This window comes from Salvelinus namaycush, unplaced genomic scaffold, assembly GCF_016432855.1.
Source record: "Salvelinus namaycush isolate Seneca unplaced genomic scaffold, SaNama_1.0 Scaffold299, whole genome shotgun sequence".
Taxonomy (NCBI): domain Eukaryota; kingdom Metazoa; phylum Chordata; class Actinopteri; order Salmoniformes; family Salmonidae; genus Salvelinus; species Salvelinus namaycush.
The window spans coordinates 143,713-162,500 of NW_024059885.1; the positions used below are offsets into that span (position 1 = coordinate 143,713).

At 43.9% G+C, this 18,788-nt stretch overlaps 1 protein-coding gene across 1 annotated transcript in view; it reads left to right on the top strand.

Annotated features, from left to right (window-relative positions):
- Window positions 1-3,547: 3,547 nt before the first annotated feature.
- The window catches only part of LOC120039768 (galectin-6-like), a 15,997-nt gene continuing 756 nt past the window's right edge, over window positions 3,548-18,788 (top strand). The window contains exons 1-10 of the mRNA XM_038985153.1: window positions 3,548-3,652; window positions 4,059-4,147; window positions 9,324-9,528; window positions 13,363-13,476; window positions 14,173-14,232; window positions 14,727-14,768; window positions 14,864-14,980; window positions 15,853-15,909; window positions 16,020-16,108; window positions 18,288-18,453. Of these exons, the coding sequence (XP_038841081.1) occupies window positions 3,611-3,652; window positions 4,059-4,147; window positions 9,324-9,528; window positions 13,363-13,476; window positions 14,173-14,232; window positions 14,727-14,768; window positions 14,864-14,980; window positions 15,853-15,909; window positions 16,020-16,108; window positions 18,288-18,453 (981 nt within the window). The 5' untranslated portion in view covers window positions 3,548-3,610. The remainder of the gene's footprint in view (window positions 3,653-4,058; window positions 4,148-9,323; window positions 9,529-13,362; window positions 13,477-14,172; window positions 14,233-14,726; window positions 14,769-14,863; window positions 14,981-15,852; window positions 15,910-16,019; window positions 16,109-18,287; window positions 18,454-18,788) is intronic.

Consider the following 18,788-nt stretch of genomic DNA (forward strand, 5'->3'; position numbering starts at 1 on the left):
GTAGACCAGACTGTTGTAGACCAGACTGTTGTAGACCCCCATACTGTTGTAGACCCCCATTCTGTTGTAGACCGGACTGTTGTAGACCAGACTGTTGTAGACCTCGATACTGTTGTAGACCTCGATACTGTTGTAGACCATACTGTTGTAGACCATACTGTTGTAGACCAGACTGTTGTATACCTCCAGACTGTTGTAGACCAGACTGTTGTAGACCTCCAGACTGTTGTAGACCAGACTGTTGTAGACCAGACTGTTGTAGACCTCCAGACTGTTGTAGACCTCCAGACTGTTGTTGACCTCCAGACTGTTGTTGACCTCCAGACTGTTGTTGACCTCCAGACTGTTGTAGACCAGACTGTTGTAGACCATACTGTTGTAGACCATACTGTTGTAGACCAGACTGTTTGTAGACCAGACTGTTGTAGACCAGACTGTTGTAGACCATACTGTTGTAGACCTCCAGACTGTTGTAGACCCCCATACTGTTGCAGACCAGACTGTTGTAGACCAGACTGTTGTGAACCAGACTGTTTTAGACCATACTGTTGTAGACCAGACTGTTGTAGACCCCCATACTGTTGCAGACCAGACTGTTGTAGACCCCCATACTGTTGTAGACCAGACTGTTGTAGACCCCCATACTGTTGCAGACCAGACTGTTGTAGACCCCCATACTGTTGTGGACCAGACTGTTGTAGACCCCCAGACTGTTGTAGACCCCCAGACTGTTGTAGACCCCCATACTGTTGTAGACCATATTGCTGTAGACCAGACTGTTGTAGACCAGACTGTTGTAGACCTCGATACTGTTGTAGACCATACTGTTGTAGACCAGACTGTTGTAGACCTCCAGACTGTTGTAGACCAGACTGTTGTAGACCAGACTGTTGTAGACCAGACTGTTGTAGACCAGACTGTTGTAGACCATACTGTTGTTGACCTCCAGATTGTTGTAGACCAGACTGTTGTGAACCAGACTGTTGTAGACCAGACTGTTGTAGACCAGACTGTTGTAGACCCCCATACTGTTGCAGACCAGACTGTTGTGGACCAGACTGTTGTGGACCAGACTGTTGTAGACCAGACTGTTGTAGACCAGACTGTTGTAGACCAGACTGTTGTGGACCAGACTGTTGTAGACCAGACTGTTGTAGACCAGACTGTTGTAGACCATACTGTTGTTGACCTCCAGACTGTTGTAGACCAGACTGTTGTAGACCAGACTGTTATAGACCAGACTGTTGTAGACCATACTGTTGTTGACCTCCAGACTGTTGTAGACCAGACTGTTGTGAACCAGACTGTTGTAGACCAGACTGTTGTAGACCCCCATACTGTTGTAGACCAGACTGTTGTAGACCAGACTGTTGTAGACCATACTGTTGCGGACCAGACTGTTGTAGATCAGACTGTTGTAGACCTCCAGACTGTTGTAGACCTCCAGACTGTTGTAGACCTCCAGACTGTTGTAGACCAGACTGTTGTAGACCAGACTGTTGTGAACCAGACTGTTGTAGACCAGACTGTTGTAGACCCCCATACTGTTGTAGACCAGACTGTTGTAGACCAGACTGTTGTGAACCAGACTGTTGTAGACCAGACTGTTGTAGACCCCCAGACTGTTGTGGACCATACTGTTGTAGACCAGACTGTTGTGGACCAGACTGTTGTAGATCAGACTGTTGTAGACCTCCAGACTGTTGTAGACCTCCAGACTGTTGTAGACCTCCAGACTGTTGTAGACCAGACTGTTTTGAACCAGACTGTTGTAGACCAGACTGTTGTAGACCAGACTGTTGTAGACCAGACTGTTGTGGACCAGACTGTTGTAGACCAGACTGTTGTAGACCCCCATACTGTTGTAGACCTCCATACTGTTGTAGACCCCCATACTGTTGTAGACCCCCATACTGTTGTAGACCCCCATACTGTTGTAGACCCCCATACTGTTGTAGACCTCCATACTGTTGTAGACCCCCATACTGTTGTAGACCCCCATACTGTTGTAGACCCCCATACTGTTGTAGACCCCCATACTGTTGTAGACCATACTGTTGTAGACCAGACTGTTGTAGACCAGACTGTTGTAGACCTCCAGACTGTTGTAGACCTCCAGACTGTTGTAGACCCCCATACTGTTGTAGACCAGACTTTTGTAGACCTCCAGACTGTTGTAGACCCCCATACTGTTGTAGACCCCCATACTGTTGTAGACCAGACTGTTGTAGACCAGACTGTTGTAGACCAGTCTGTTGTAGACCAGACTGTTGTAGACCTCCAGACTGTTGTAGACCAGTCTGTTGTAGACCAGACTGTTGTAGACCCCCATACTGTTGTAGACCCCCATACTGTTGTAGACCAGACTGTTGTAGACCAGACTGTTGTAGACCAGACTGTTGTAGACCAGACTGTTGTAGACCTCCAGACTGTTGTAGACCTCCAGACTGTTGTAGACCTCCAGACTGTTGTAGACCTCCAGACTGTTGTAGACCCCCATACTGTTGTAGACCAGACTTTTGTAGACCTCCAGACTGTTGTAGACCCCCATACTGTTGTAGACCCCCATACTGTTTTAGGCCAGACTGTTGTAGACCAGACTGTTGTAGACCAGACTGTTGTAGACCTTCAGACTGTTGTAGACCAGTCTGTTGTAGACCAGACTGTTGTAGACCTCCAGACTGTTGTAGACCAGACTGTTGTAGACCAGACTGTTGTAGACCTTCAGACTGTTGTAGACCAGTCTGTTGTAGACCATACTGTTGTAGACCCCCATACTGTTGTAGACCCCCATACTGTTGTAGACCCCCATACTGTTGTAGACCAGACTGTTGTAGACCAGACTGTTGTAGACCAGACTGTTGTAGACCTCCAGACTGTTGTAGACCAGTCTGTTGTAGACCAGACTGTTGTAGACCAGACTGTTGTAGACTTCTATACTGTTGTAGACCAGACTGTTGTAGACCTCCATACTGTTGTAGACCAGTCTGTTGTAGACCAGACTGTTGTAGACCAGACTGTTGTAGACCAGACTGTTGTAGACCAGACTGTTGTAGACCTCCATACTGTTGTGGACCAGACTGTTGTAGATCAGACTGTCTTGAGACTCCTTCGGTACACAAACGTCACTTATCTACCATTTACTATCATTCAAATGTGTGTACACAGTTGCACACACACACACACACACACACACACACACACACACACACACACACACACACACACACACACACACACACACACACACACACACACACACACACACACACACACACACACACACACACCATCTTTTGTCTGACTGGACCACTCATCCTGTCCTGTGATAAGGTTGACAATGTGAAACTGATTACACGTAGCATGGTTTCTGGTTCCTGTCCAACATCATTAGTCAAGTAGCCTGCCCTATCTGGCCCTACCCCACTCCCAGCCCTTTCTCTAACCCTGTCTAACCCTGACTCTCACCTGGCTCCTCGCCCCTCCCCTCCCATGGTTCTGAGTCTCTATAAGACCAGCCGTCCAGCAGCGACCATTTCCTGTTCTCTCTGACTCGTCTCTCCTCCGTCTCTCCGTCTGTCTGTCTGTGGATCTCTGAGTGACAGCCATCATGTTCGTTGCTCCACCTGGCTACCAGCCCGTCTACAACCCTGTGAGTAGCATGTCTCCTTGTCTAGTGTATACAGATATCATAGATATTGTCTACCATTCTTCAGGGTAGGGGTCAATTCAATTTCAATTCCAGTCAATTCAGGAAGTACACTGAAATTCCAATTTCAATTCTCTTTCTGAATTGACTGAGGCCCAACCATTGGCTGTCTGTATGTACCTACAATCTTCATTTACTTCCTTTTCAAACTTTTACTCTACCTACTTAAAAAAGTTCCCAGACTTCCTTGCATCTCTACTTGTGTATAGTTGTTAAACGGTTATTACTTTCCAGAGTACCTTGTATCTATAATTATGTATAGTTGTTAAATGGTTATTATTTCCCAGACTGCCTTGCATCTCTACTTGTGTATAGTTGTTAAACGGTGATTACTGTGTGTTGTGTGCAGAGTATCCCCTATGTGGGGCCGATCTACGGCGGGCTGAGATCAGGGATGTCTATTTACATCCAGGGAGTCATCCCTCACAAGATCACCAGGTGAGACTCAGCCTCTGAGGATTGGAATTACGCTACACATGATCAGACTGTAACTTTTGAAGGGCAACAACAAAGATAAATCCTTTACACATTCTTCATTTGTGGGATCTGTATCAACGACGATGTGCTGGACAAAAAAATTATATTGGTCTTCGACTTATTGTTTTATGTGAATGAGTATTTTATGAATTACAACAACAAAAAAGACCTAGTACGGCATCAATGCTTGGTGGGTTGAGTATTCCAAAACAACCAGGTGATCTTGGAGAGGAATATTTCCAGACCACTAATAGGTGCTGAGGGGTGAATCCAAGTCCAGGCACTTCGTGTGGGTTTGAAAGTTAAAAAGCATTCAATGTGTGGAATAGTCACTAGGTCACTATTAAAACGCTCCAGAACGTAACGGCTAACGCCTTCATCAGGGTGTCAGATAAAAATGTGATGGAGATATAGCCTTGACACACCTGTGTCACATGATCACAGGTAATGATATAGCCCTGACACACCTGTGTCACATGACCACAGGTAATTATATAGCCTTGACACACCTGTGTCACATTATCACAGGTAATAATATAGCCTTGACACATCTGTGTCACATGATCACAGGTAATTATATAGCTTTGACACACCTGTGTCACATGATCACAGGTAATTATATAGCCCTGACACACATGTGTCACATGATCACAGGTAATTATATAGCTTTGACACACCTGTGTCACATGATCACAGGTAATTATATAGCTTTGACACACCTGTGTCACATGATCACAGGTAATTATATAGCCCTGACACACCTGTGTCACATGATCACAGGTAATTATATAGCCCTGACACACCTGTGCCACATGATCACAGGTGTGTCAAGGCTATATAATTACCTGTGATCAACTGACACAGGTGTGTCAAAGCTATATAATTACCTGTGATCATGTGATACAGTGAAATGCTGAATACAACAGGTGTAGTAGACCTCACAGTGTAATGTTCACTTACAAGCCCTTAACCAACAATGCCGTTTCAACAAAAATAAGTGGTAAGAAAGTTTTTACTAAAATAAACTGAAGTAAAAAAATAAATACAAAATAAATACAAAAATACAAATAAAGAAGAAAAATAGAAATATTACAAATAAAAAATAATTAAGGAGCAAGAATAAAAGAACAGGAATGAGGCTATATACAGGGTTTTACGGTACAGAGTCAGTGTGGAGGCTATATACAGGGTTTTACGGTACAGAGTCAGTGTGGAGGCTATATACAGGGTGTTACGGTACAGAGTCATTGTGGAGGCTATATACAGGGTTTTACGGTACAGAGTCAGTGTGGAGGCTATATACAGGGTGTTACGGTACAGAGTCAATGTGGAGGCTATATACAGGGTTTTACGGTACAGAGTCAGTGTGGAGGCTATATACAGGATGTTACGGTACAGAGTAAATGTGGAGGCTATATACAGGGTGTTACGGTACAGAGTCAATGTGGAGGCTATATACAGGGGGGTACCGGTACAGAGTCAATGTGGAGGCTATATGCAGGGTGTTACGGTACAGAGTCAATGTGGAGGCTATATACAGGGGGGTACCGGTACAGAGTCAATGTGGAGGCTATATGCAGGATGTTACGGTACAGAGTCAATGTGGAGGCTATATGCAGGGTGTTACGGTACAGAGTCAATGTGGAGGCTATATACAGGGGGTACCGGTACAGAGTCAATGTGGAGGCTATTTACAGGAGGTACCAGTACATAGTCAATGTGGAGGCTATATACAGGAGGTATCAGTACAGAGTCAATGTGGAGGCTATATACAGGGGGTACCGGTACAGAGTGAATGTGGAGGCTATATACAGGGGGTACCGGTACAGAGTCAATGTGGAGGCTATATACAGGGGGTACCAGTACAGAGTCAATGTGGAGGCTATATACAGGGTGTTCTGGTACAGAGTCAATGTGGAGGCTATATACAGGGGGTACCGGTACAGAGTCAATGTGGAGGCTATATACAGGGGGTACCGGTACAGAGTCAATGTGGAGGCTATATACAGGGGGTATCGGTACATAGTCAATGTGGAGGCTATATACAGGGTGTTCTGGTACAGAGTCAATGTGGAGGCTATATACAGGGGGTACCAGTACAGAGTCAATGTGGAGGCTATATACAGGGTGTTCTGGTACAGAGTCAATGTGGAGGCTATATACAGGGGGTACCGGTACAGAGTCAATGTGATGGGGCACAGGTTAGTCGAGGTAACTGAGGTAATATGTACATGTAGGTAGAGGTAAAGTGACTATGCATAGATAATAAACAGAGAGTAGCAGCAGAGTAAAAATGGAGGTGAGGACCAAATAGTCCGGGTAGCCATTTGATTAGCTGTTCAGGAGTATTATGGCTTGGGAGTAGAAGCTGTTTAGAAGCCTTTTGGACCTAGACTTGGCACTCCGGTACCGCTTACCATGTGGTAGCAGAAAGAACAGTCTATGACTAGGGTGGTTGGAGTCTTTGGAAATTTTTAGGGCCTTCATCTGACACCGCCTGGTATAGGGGTCCTGGATGCCAGAAAGCTTGGCCCCAGTGATGTACTGGGCCGTACGCACTACCCTCTGTAGTGCATTGCGGTCGGAACTCAAGCAGTTGCCATACCAGGCGATGAGCCAGGATGCTCTCGATGGTGCAGCTGTGGAATTCATTCACTTGACAGGTGTGGCATATCAAGAAGCTGATTAAACAGCATGATCATTACACAGGTGCACCTTGTGCTGGGGACAATAAAAGACGACATTGTGCAGTTTTGTAACACAACAGAGTTTTGAGGGAGTGTGCAATTGGCATGTTGACTGCGGGTACGTCCACCAGAGCTGTTGCCAGAGAAATGAATGTTCATTTCTCAACCATAAGCAGCCTCCAATGTCGTTTTAGATCAGTACATCCAACCAGCCGCACAACCACAGACCACGTGCAACCACACCAGCCCAGGACCACATCCGGCTTCTTCACCTGCGGGGAAGGGTCTTGACATGACTGAAATTCAGAGTCATAACAGACTTCAGTGGGCAAATGCTCACCTTCGATGGCCACTGGCACGCTGGAGAAGTGTGCTCTTCACAGATGAATCCCGGTTTCAACTGTACCAGGCAGATGGCAGAGAGCATGTATGGCGTCGTGTGGGCGAGGGGTTTGCTGATGTCAACGTTGGGAACAGAGTGCCCCATGGTGGCAGTGGGGTTATGGTATTGGTCAGGCATCAGCTACGTACAATGAACACAAGTGCATTTTATCAATGGCAGTTTGAATCCACAGAGATACCGTGACGAGATCCTGAGGTCCATTGTCGTGCCATTCATCCTCTGCCATCACCTCATGTTTCAGCATGACAATGCACGGCCCCATGTCGCAAGGATCTGTACTCGATTCCTGGAATCTGAAAATCTCCCAGTTCTTCCATGGCCTGCCTACCCACCAGACATGTCACCCGTTGAGCATGTTTGGGATGCTCTGGATCGACGTGTACGACAGCGTGTTCCAGTTCCCGCTAATATCCAGCAACTTCGCAAAGCCGTTGAAGAGGAGTGGGACAACATTCCCCAGGCCACAATCAACAGCCTGATCAACTTAATGCATAGGAGATGTGTCACACTGCATGAGGCAAATGGTGATCACACCAGATACTGACTGGCCTTCTGATCCATGCCCTTACCTTTTCTTTGTGACCAACAGGACCTAATGAATTTATTTCAATTGACTGCTTTCCTTACATGAACTGTAACTCAGTAAAATCTTACGAAATTGTTACGTTTATATTTTTTGTTCAGTGTGGATGTAGTTTTGTTTATGATGCGAATCTGTTGCAGTGGTATACCAAGTTACAATGACTAATGTACGTTGAAAGAACATTCTCTGCCTCAGCCTGCTGAACCTGTTACAATAAGGAAGTTTATCCTTGTGCTATCAGAGAGAGGGGGCAGGGCAAAGGCATACACACGTTTATCAGAAGCGCTGAAACGACCTCTACTGAAACGACCTCTACTGAAACGACCTCTACTTTTAACACAGTGAAAACATATATTTTTTTTAAGTAACAGTTAAATCATAGTGTAAGAGCAGGTGAGCTGGTTTGATTCTTTCTGGCATTTTTCTGGTATTTTGTGGTGGATTAATTAAATGGCTCTGGAGTTCTGTCTGGTCAGCTCTAATGGTTAGGAAAAACTCCAGGCCCTACTGGTGTTACCTGTGTTACCAGTGTTACCAGTGTTACCTGTGTTACCAGTGTAACCTGTGTTACCAGTGTTACCAGTGTTACCTGTGTTACCTGTGTTACCAGTGTAACCTGTGTTACCTGTGTTAACAGTGTTACCTGTGTTACCAGTGTTACCTGTGTTACCAGTGTAACCTGTGTTACCAGTGTAACCTGTGTTACCAGTGTAACCTGTGTTACCAGTGTTACCAGTGTTACCAGTGTTACCAGTGTTACCAGTGTTACCAGTGTTAGTTGTGTTACCAGTGTTACCAGTGTTAGCTGTGTTAGCTGTGTTACCGGTGTTACCTGTGTTACCAGTGTTACCTGTGTTACCAGTGTTACCTGTGTTACCAGTGTAACCTGTGTTACCAGTGTAACCTGTGTTACCAGTGTTACCAGTGTTACCAGTGTTACCTGTGTTAACAGTGTAACCTGTGTTAACAGTGTTACCAGTGTTAACAGTGTTACCAGTGTTACCAGTGTTACCAGTGTTACCAGTGTTACCTGTGTTACCTGTGTTAGCTGTGTTAGCTGTGTTAGCTGTGTTAGCTGTGTTAGCTGTGTTAGCTGTGTTACCAGTGTTACCAGTGTTACCTGTGTTACCAGTGTTACCAGTGTTACCAGTGTTACCAGTGTTAGCTGTGTTAGCTGTGTTAGCTGTGTTACCTGTGTTAGCTGTGTTACCTGTGTTACCTGTGTTAGTTGTGTTAGTTGTGTTAGTTGTGTTAGTTGTGTTACCTGTGTTACCTGTGTTAGTTGTGTTAGTTGTGTTAGTTGTGTTAGTTGTGTTACCAGTGTTACCTGTGTTACCAGTGTTACCTGTGTTACCTGTGTAACCTGTGTTACCAGTGTTAGCTGTGTTACCAGTGTTAGCTGTGTTACCTGTGTTACCTGTGTACAATCTGTTCATTCTATGTTCTCTCTAACACCCCCTCTAGGTTCAACATTAACCTGCAGTGTGGGGAATTTGACGGCAATGATATCGGCTTTCACTTCAGCCCTCGTTTCGACGGATGGGACAAGGTGGTGTTCAACAGCTTCCAGGAAGGGCAATGGGGTTCAGAGGAGAAGACCCACCACATGCCTTTTAGCAAGGGAGACGCCTTCGAGATGGTTATCATCATCAACCAGGAGGGTTACCAGGTCAGATATAGAGATACTGTATATAGATAGAGATACTGTGTATATAGATCTATAAAGTATATATATATACTTTATAGATATTGTATAGATATAGATACGGTATATAGATAGAGATACTGTATATATATATATATATATATATATATATATACTTTATAGATACTGTATAGATATAGTAATAGATACTGTATAGATATAGTGATAGATACTGTATAGATACTGTATAGATAGAGATACTGTATAGATATAGATACTGTGTAGATATAGTAATAGATACTGTGTAGATATATATACTGTGTAGATATAGTAATAGATACTGTGTAGATATAGTAACAGATACTGTGTAGATATAGTAATAGATACTGTGTAGATATAGTAATAGATACTGTATAGATATAGATACTGTGTAGATATAGTAATAGATACTGTATAGATATAGATACTGTATAGATATAGATACTGTGTAGATATAGTAATAGATACTGTGTAGATATAGTAATAGATACTGTGTAGATATAGTAATAGATACTGTGTAGATATAGTAATAGATACTGTATAGATATAGATACTGTGTAGATATAGTAATAGATACTGTGTAGATATAGTAATAGATACTGTATAGATATAGTGATATATACTGTATAGATATAGACACTGTGTAGATATAGATATAGACACTGTGTAGATATAGATACTGTATAGATATAGATACTGTGTAGATATAGTAATAGATACTGTATAGATATAGTGATAGATACTGTTTAGATATAGTGATAGATACGGTATAGATATAGATACTGTATAGATATAGTGATAGATACTGTGTAGATATAGTGATAGATACTGTGTAGATATAGTAATAGATACTGTATAGATATAGTGATAGATTCTGTGTAGATGTAGAGATAGATACTGTGTAGATATAGTGATGGTTACTGTGTAGATATAGTAATAGATACTGTCGAGATATAGTGATATATACTATGTAGATATAGATTGTATATAGATATAGGTATAGATACTGTATAGATATAGACACTGTGTAAATGTAGATATACATACTGTATAGATATAGCGATATATACTGTATAGATATAGATATAGCGATATATACTGTATAGACATAGGTTCTGTATAGATATAGATAATGTATAGATATAGATACTGTATAAATATACAAATACTGTATAGATATAGATATATGCATAGCGATAGGTACAGCGATACTGTGTAGTTATATATAAACAGGTAACTGTCAAAATAATGGAAACACTTGAATAAGTGAAATTTAACAAAGTATATTGAAAGCAGGTTCCTGAGTTAATTAAGCAATTAACATCTCCTCATGCTTAGGTTGATGTATAAACATGCTGGGCAGGCAATTATTTAGGCTACCGTAGCTATGACCCCATAGGATAACAATGCCCCCGTCGACAGGGCACGAGTGGTCACTGAACGGTTTGATGAGTAGGAAAACGATGTGAACCATATGCCCTGGGCCGTCTCAGTCACCAGATCTCAACCTAATTGAACACTTGTGGGAGATTCTGGAGCGGCGCCTGAGACAGCGTTTTTCACCACCATCAACAAAACACCAAATTATGGAATTTCTTGTGGAAGAATGATGTCGCCATCCCTCCAATAGAGGTGTGGTGGCCCAACGCCCTATTGTGTTGTCTATGGGTTAGACCATAGTTGTGTATGGGTTAGACCATAGTTGTGTATGGGTTAGTGTTAGATAGTTGTGTATGGGTTAGACCATAGTTGTGTATGGGTTAGACCATAGTTGTGTATGGGTTAGACCATAGTTGTGTATGGGTTAGACCATAGTTGTGTTAGGGTTAGACCATAGTTGTGTATGGGTTAGGGTTAGACCATAGTTGTGTATGGGTTAGGGTTAGACCATAGTTGTGTATGGGTTAGGGTTAGACCATAGTTGTGTATGGGTTAGGGTTAGACCATAGTTATGTATGGGTTAGACCATAGTTGTGTATGGGTTAGGGTTAGACCATAGTTGTGTATGGGTTAGACCATAGCTGTGTATGGGTTAGGGTTAGATAGTTGTGTATGGGTTAGGGTTAGACCATAGTTGTGTATGGGTTAGGGTTAGACCATAGTTGTGTATGGGTTAGGGTTAGACCATAGTTGTGTATGGGTTAGACCATAGTTGTGTATGGGTTAGACCATAGTTGTGTATGGGTTAGGGTTAGACCATAGTTGTGTATGGGTTAGGGTTAGTTGTGTATGGGTTAGGGTTAGTTGTGTATGGATTAGGGTTAGATTAGTTGTGTATGGGTTAGGGTTAGACCATAGTTGTGTATGGGTTAGGGTTAGATTAGTTGTGTATGGGTTAGGGTTAGACCATAGTTGTGTATGGGTTAGACCATAGTTGTGTATGGGTTAGACCATAGTTGTGTATGGGTTAGGGTTAGACCATAGTTGTGTATGGGTTAGGGTTAGTTGTGTATGGGTTAGGGTTAGTTGTGTATGGGTTAGGGTTAGACCATAGTTGTGTATGGGTTAGGGTTAGACCATAGTTGTGTTAGGGTTAGGGTTAGACCATAGTTGTGTATGGGTTAGGGTTAGACCATAGTTGTGTATGGGTTAGGGTTAGACCATAGTTGTGTATGGGTTAGACCATAGTTGTGTATGGGTTAGACCATAGTTGTGTATGGGTTAGACCATAGTTGTGTATGGGTTAGGGTTAGACCATAGTTGTGTATGGGTTAGACCATAGTTGTGTATGGGTTAGACCATAGTTGTGTATGGGTTAGACCATAGTTGTGTATGGGTTAGGGTTAGACCATAGTTGTGTATGGGTTAGACCATAGTTGTGTATGGGTTAGACCATAGTTGTGTATGGGTTAGGGTTAGACCATAGTTGTGTAGGGGTTAGGGTTAGTTGTGTATGGGTTAGGGTTAGTTGTGTATGGGTTAGGGTTAGACCATAGTTGTGTATGGGTTAGGGTTAGACCATAGTTGTGTATGGGTTAGGGTTAGACCATAGTTGTGTATGGGTTAGGGTTAGACCATAGTTGTGTATGGGTTAGACCATAGTTGTGTATGGGTTAGACCATAGTTGTGTATGGGTTAGACCATAGGTGTGTATGGGTTAGGGTTAGACCATAGTTGTGTATGGGTTAGGGTTAGACCATAGTTGTGTATGGGTTAGGGTTAGACCATAGTTGTGTATGGGTTAGACCATAGTTGTGTATGGGTTAGACCATAGTTGTGTATGGGTTAGACCATAGTTGTGTATGGGTTAGGGTTAGACCATAGTTGTGTATGGGTTAGGGTTAGTTGTGTATGGGTTAGGGTTAGTTGTGTATGGGTTAGGGTTAGTTGTGTATGGGTTAGGGTTAGACCATAGTTGTGTATGGGTTAGGGTTAGACCATAGTTGTGTATGGGTTAGGGTTAGACCATAGTTGTGTATGGGTTAGGGTTAGACCATAGTTGTGTATGGGTTAGGGTTAGACCATAGTTGGGTATGGGTTAGGGTTAGACCATAGTTGTGTATGGGTTAGGGTTAGACCATAGTTGTGTTAGGGTTAGACCATAGTTGTGTATGGGTTAGGGTTAGACCATAGTTGTGTATGGGTTAGGGTTAGACCATAGTTGTGTATGGGTTAGGGTTAGACCATAGTTGTGTATGGGTTAGGGTTAGACCATAGTTGTGTATGGGTTAGGGTTAGACCATAGTTGTGTATGGGTTAGGGTTAGACCATAGTTGTGTATGGGTTAGGGTTAGACCATAGTTGTGTATGGGTTAGAGTTAGACCATAGTTGTGTATGGGTTAGGGTTAGACCATTGTTAATGTGTTTTTTTGTCGTAGGTGACAGTGAACGGCCGAGACTTTCACATGTTCAAGCATCGTATTCCAGTCGAGAGAGTCAACGCCCTGCAGATAGGAGGCGACGTTTCCATACAGACCATCAACGTCATCGGGGTGAGACTGGAGCAGGGGGGTAGGGGAGGGGGGTATGGGCAGGGGGGTATGGGGCTGGGGTAGGGGCAGGGGGGTAGGGGCAGGGGAAGGGTGTAGGGGCAGGGGGGTAGGGGAGGGGGGTAGGGGAGGGGGGTATGGGGCTGGGGAAGAGGGATATGGGCAGGGGGGTAGGGGCAGGGGGGTAGTGGCAAGGAGCAGTATTTTAACCTGCTTCAAGGTAGAAGTTGCCTTCTGTTGCCCACAAATCTAGGGTCAGCGTACCCTTTCCAAATCCTACAGGGAAGATAATTGCTCTATCAACTGTCATTTATATGTTAATTCATTGGTTCAAAGTTTGGGGCAGCAGTTACAAGCAAAACATGGGATGAGAGAACAGGAAAGAATTTTAAAAAGTGGATTTAATGAATAATCCTTTTCTCAATAGTCTTTGCTTTTGCCATTCTGTGTGCCAGGACACACACACGCACCGGTACACACACCCCTACACACACCCACAGGCCTACTATGATTATCATTGCTTTGCTCAATTAAGTGCTCAATGGTCGTTGCTTTTGCGCAAGGGCACTCAAGTAGGAGGCAATAGATACCCAGGTGGAATGGGAGTGACTATGGACTTGCTACACAACACACACACACAACACAAACACACACATATGGCAGAACGGATGTAAATGGAATAAGCTGTGTATTCTTCAGGGAGGAGGAGGAATGGGAGGTGGATATCCTGCAGGTGGAATGGGAGGAGGCAACATGGCGGTACGTATTACAAATATATATATATATATTTATATTGTATATGTATTGATCCCACCATATTGGCGTTGTAAGTGTCATGATCTACCAACTAAGCCATACAAGACCACTGGATGGTCTGAATACTGTGGGGTGACTGTACATAGCGATATATCCTCATGAATATTGTGGGGTGACTGTACATAGCGATATATCCTCATGAATGTTGTAGGGTGACTGTACATAGAGATATATCCTCATGAATATTGTGGGGTGACTGTACATAGCGATATATCCTCATGAATGTTGTCGGGTGACTGTACATAGCGATATATCCTCATGAATGTTGTGTTGTGACTATACATAGCGATATATCCTCATGAATATTGTGGGGTGACTGTACATAGCGATATATCCTCATGAATGTTGTGGGGTGACTGTACATAGAGATATATCCTCATGAATGTGTGTCTTAGAGTGTCATAATCTCCGGATAACACTTGATACACCATCAACAGGGAGGATATCCTGCAGGCGGATACCCAGGTGATCAGATGGGTGTAAGTTGGTACCACACTTGGTTACGTTCATGTGTCTGTGTGTCATCAAATACCATCACATATATTTATACTGTATGTCTGTCAATGCTTATCAGGGTGGAGGATACCCACAGGGTGGAGGATATCCACAGGCTGGAGGATATCCACAGGGTGGAGGATATCCACAGGGTGGAGGATACCCACAGGGTGGAGGATACCCAGGTGACATGGGGGTAAGTACTATCACCTGTGTGGTTGTAACAGTGGGAGGTCACAGAGGGGGGGGGGGGGGGGGGGGGGGGGGGGGGGGTGATGTGTGTGTGTGTGTGTGCGTGCGTGCGTGCGTGCGTGTCTGTGTGTGTGTTTGTGTGTGTGTGATGTCTTTGTGTGTGTGTGTGTGTGTGTGTGTGTGTGTGTGTGTGTGTGTGTGTGTGTGTGTGTGTGTGTGTGTGTGTGTGTGTGTGTGTGTGTCTTTGTGTGTGTGTGTGATGTATTTGTGTGTGTGTGTGTGTGTGTGTGTGTGTGTGTGTGTGTGTGTGTGTGTGTGTGTGTGTGTGTGTGTGTGTGTGTGTGTGTGTGTGTGATGTGTGTGATGTCTGTGGTGTCTTTGTGTGTGTGATGTCTTTGTGTGTGTGTGTGATGTCTTTGTGTGTGTGTGTGATGTGTGTGTGTGTGTGTGTGTGTGTGTGTGTGTGTGTGTGTGTGTGTGTGTGTGTGTGTGTGTGTGTGTGTGTGTGTGTGTGTGTGTGTGTGATGTCTCTAGTGTGTGTGTGTGTGTGATGTCTTTGTGTGTGTGTGTGTGTGTGTGTGTATGATGTCTTTGTGTGTGTGTGATGGCTTTGTGTGTGTGTGTGTGTGTGTGTGTGTGTGTGTGTGTGTGTGTGTGTGTGTGTGTGTGTGTGTGTGTGTGTGTGTGTGTGTGTGTGTGTGTGTGTGTGTGTGTGTGATGTCATTGTGTATGTGTGTGTGATGTCATTGTGTCTGTGTGTGTGATGTCATTGTATATGTGTGTGTGTGATGTCATTGTGTGTGTGTGTGTGTGATGTCTTTGTGTGTGTGTGATGTCATTGTGTGTGTGTGTGATAACATCCCTGTTTGTGGTCAGGGATGTTATCCTGGTGGGAACCTGCCGGTCATGGATGGACAGCCAATATACAACCCTGTAAGTAACATCTCTATGAGTCAGGATAGATTTGTTTTGTCCTAAGTATACATACATACAGTATACACTACATGCTGCCAGTGAACTGACTCCTGTCCTATGTGTATCAGCCTGTCCCGTACTCCAGCATGATTCCAGGAGGGATGTCTCCGAAGAAGACCATCGTCATCAGAGGCATGGTGCCTCTAGGAGCTAACAGGTCTGTAGTACCCTAACCCCTATCCCCTATACCCTAACCCCTATCCCCTAACCCATCAGAGGCATGGTGCCTCTAGGAGCTAACAGGTCTGTAATACCCTATCCCCTAACCCCTATCCCCTAACCCATCAGAGGCATGGTGCCTCTAGGAGCAAACAGGTCTGTAGTACCCTATCCCCTAACCCCTATCCCCTAACCCCTATCCCCTAACCCATCAGAGGCATGGTGCCTCTAGGAGCTAGCAAGTCTGTAGTCCCCTAACCCCTATCCCCTAAACCCTATCCCCTAACCTCGATCCCCTAACCCCTAACCCATCAGAGGCATGGTGCCTCTAGGAGCAAACAGGTCTGTAGTACCCTAACCCCTAACCCCTAACCCCTTCCCCTAACCCCTATCCCCTAACCCATCAGAGGCATGGTGCCTCTAGGAGCAAACAGGTCTGTAGTCCCCTATCCCCTAACCCCTATCCCCTATCCCCTAACCCATCAGAGGCACGGTGCCACTAGGAGCTAACAAGTCTGTTGTCCCCTAACCCCTAACCCCTAACCCCTAACCCCTATCCCCTAACCCCTAACCCATCAGAGGCATGGTGCCTCTAGGAGCAAACAGGTCTGTAGTACCCTAACCCCTAACCCCTAACCCCTATCCCCTATCCCCTAACCCATCAGAGGCATGGTACCTCTAGGAGCAAACAAGTCTGTAGTCCCCTAACCCCTAACCCCTATCCCCTAACCCCTATCCCCTAACCCATCAGAGGCATGGTGCCTCTAGGACAAGCAAGTCACCCGTGATACAAGTCAGTATTCAATGTCCATCCATCACGTCTGAGGATGTCAGGAGATGACATGTGAACTGGCCACTAGGGGGCAACAGTTTGTCTGCCTCTGATTCCAAAGGTCATTCGACTCCAGTGGTAGAAAGTTGTTTTTTTATATTTTGATTTTAACCAAACCTCTGATTCCAAATGTTGCATGTTCAAATCCAGTGATTGAATGTTGCTTTTGGTTTTGATTTTAAGCCTATACAAAACATTACCTTAACCATTCAGAGTTAATGACTAACCTTAATTAACCTTAAACACTTTGACATTTGACGTTTGAGAAACATGGATGAACGTCTGATTCTGACGTGAGACTGTGAGAGCTTGTAGAGGAGCTACCAGGTCTGTAGGTGCTCATTTTGGTCTTAGCCCTATATCGACATAACCTGAAAGGCCGCTCAGCAAGGAAGAAGCCACTGCTCCAAAACCGTCATAAAAAAGCCAGACTACGGTTTTCAACTGCACATGGGGACAAAGATTGTACTTTTTGGAGAAATGTCCTCTGGTCTGATGAAACAAAAATAGAACTGTTTGGCCATAATGACCATCGTTATGTTTGGTGGAAAAAAAGGGGACGCTTGCAAGCCGAAGAACACCATCCCAACCGTGAAGCACGGGGGTGGCAGCATCATGTTGTGGGGGTGCTTTGCTACAGGAGGGATTGGTGCACTTCACAAAATAGATGGCATTATGAAGTAGGAAAATGATGTGGATATATGGAAGCAACATCTCAAGACATCAGTCAGGAAGTTAAAGCTTGGTCGAAAATGGGTCTTCCAAATGGACAATATCCCCAAGCATACTTCCAAAGTTGTGGCAAAATGGCCTAAGGACAACAAAGTCAAGGTATTGGAGTGGCCATCACAAAACCCTGACCTCAATCCCATAGAAAATGTGTGGGCAGAACTGAAAAAGCGTGTGTGAGCAAGGAGGCCTACAAACCTGATTCAGTTACACCAGCTCTGTCAGGAGGAATTCACCCAATTTATTGTGGGAAGCTTGTGGAAGGCTACCAGAAACGTTTGACCCAAGTTAAACTATTTAAAGGCAATGCTACCAAATGCTAATTGAGTGTATGTAAACTTCTGACCCACTGGGAATGTGATGAAAGAAATAAAAGCTGAAATAAATCATTCTCTCTACTATTATTCTGACATTTCACATTCTTAAAATAAAGTGGTGATCCTAACTGACCCAAGACAGGGAATTTTTACTCTGATTAAATGTCAGGAATTGTGGAAAAACAGAGTTTAAATATATTTGGCTATGGTGTATGTAAACTTCCGACTTCAACTGTATGTATTTTACTGCCTGCGGGAGTGTAGACTATATGTTTACCGGTGGGCCTGTTGTGTTGTAGGTTCTCTATAAACTTCATTGTGGGCGGCTCGCGGGACATAGCGTTCCACATGAACCCTCGTCTACAGGAGAGAGAGGTGGTGAGAAACAGTATGATTGGTGGGAGCTGGGGCACGGAGGAGAGAGAGATCAGCATCAACCCCTTCCGGGAGGGAGAGTACTTTGACGTGAGTACACACAGCACACACAGAATCTCACTTTGTCAAGGTTCACAGGTATGAGCTCTACGGACATTGTTTAAAATTCGAATTTATGTTAGAATTAGAATTGAATTAGAATTGGAATTGAATTAGAATTAGAATTGAATTAGAATTGAATTAAAATTAGAATTGATGTTAGAGTTAGAATTGACTTAGAATTAGAATTGATGTTAGAATTAGAATTGAATTAGAATTGAATTAGAATTGATGTTAGAATTAGAATTTAATTAGAATTGGAATTGAATTAGAATTAGAATTGAATTAGAATTAAAATTAGAATTGATGTTAGAATTAGAGTTGAT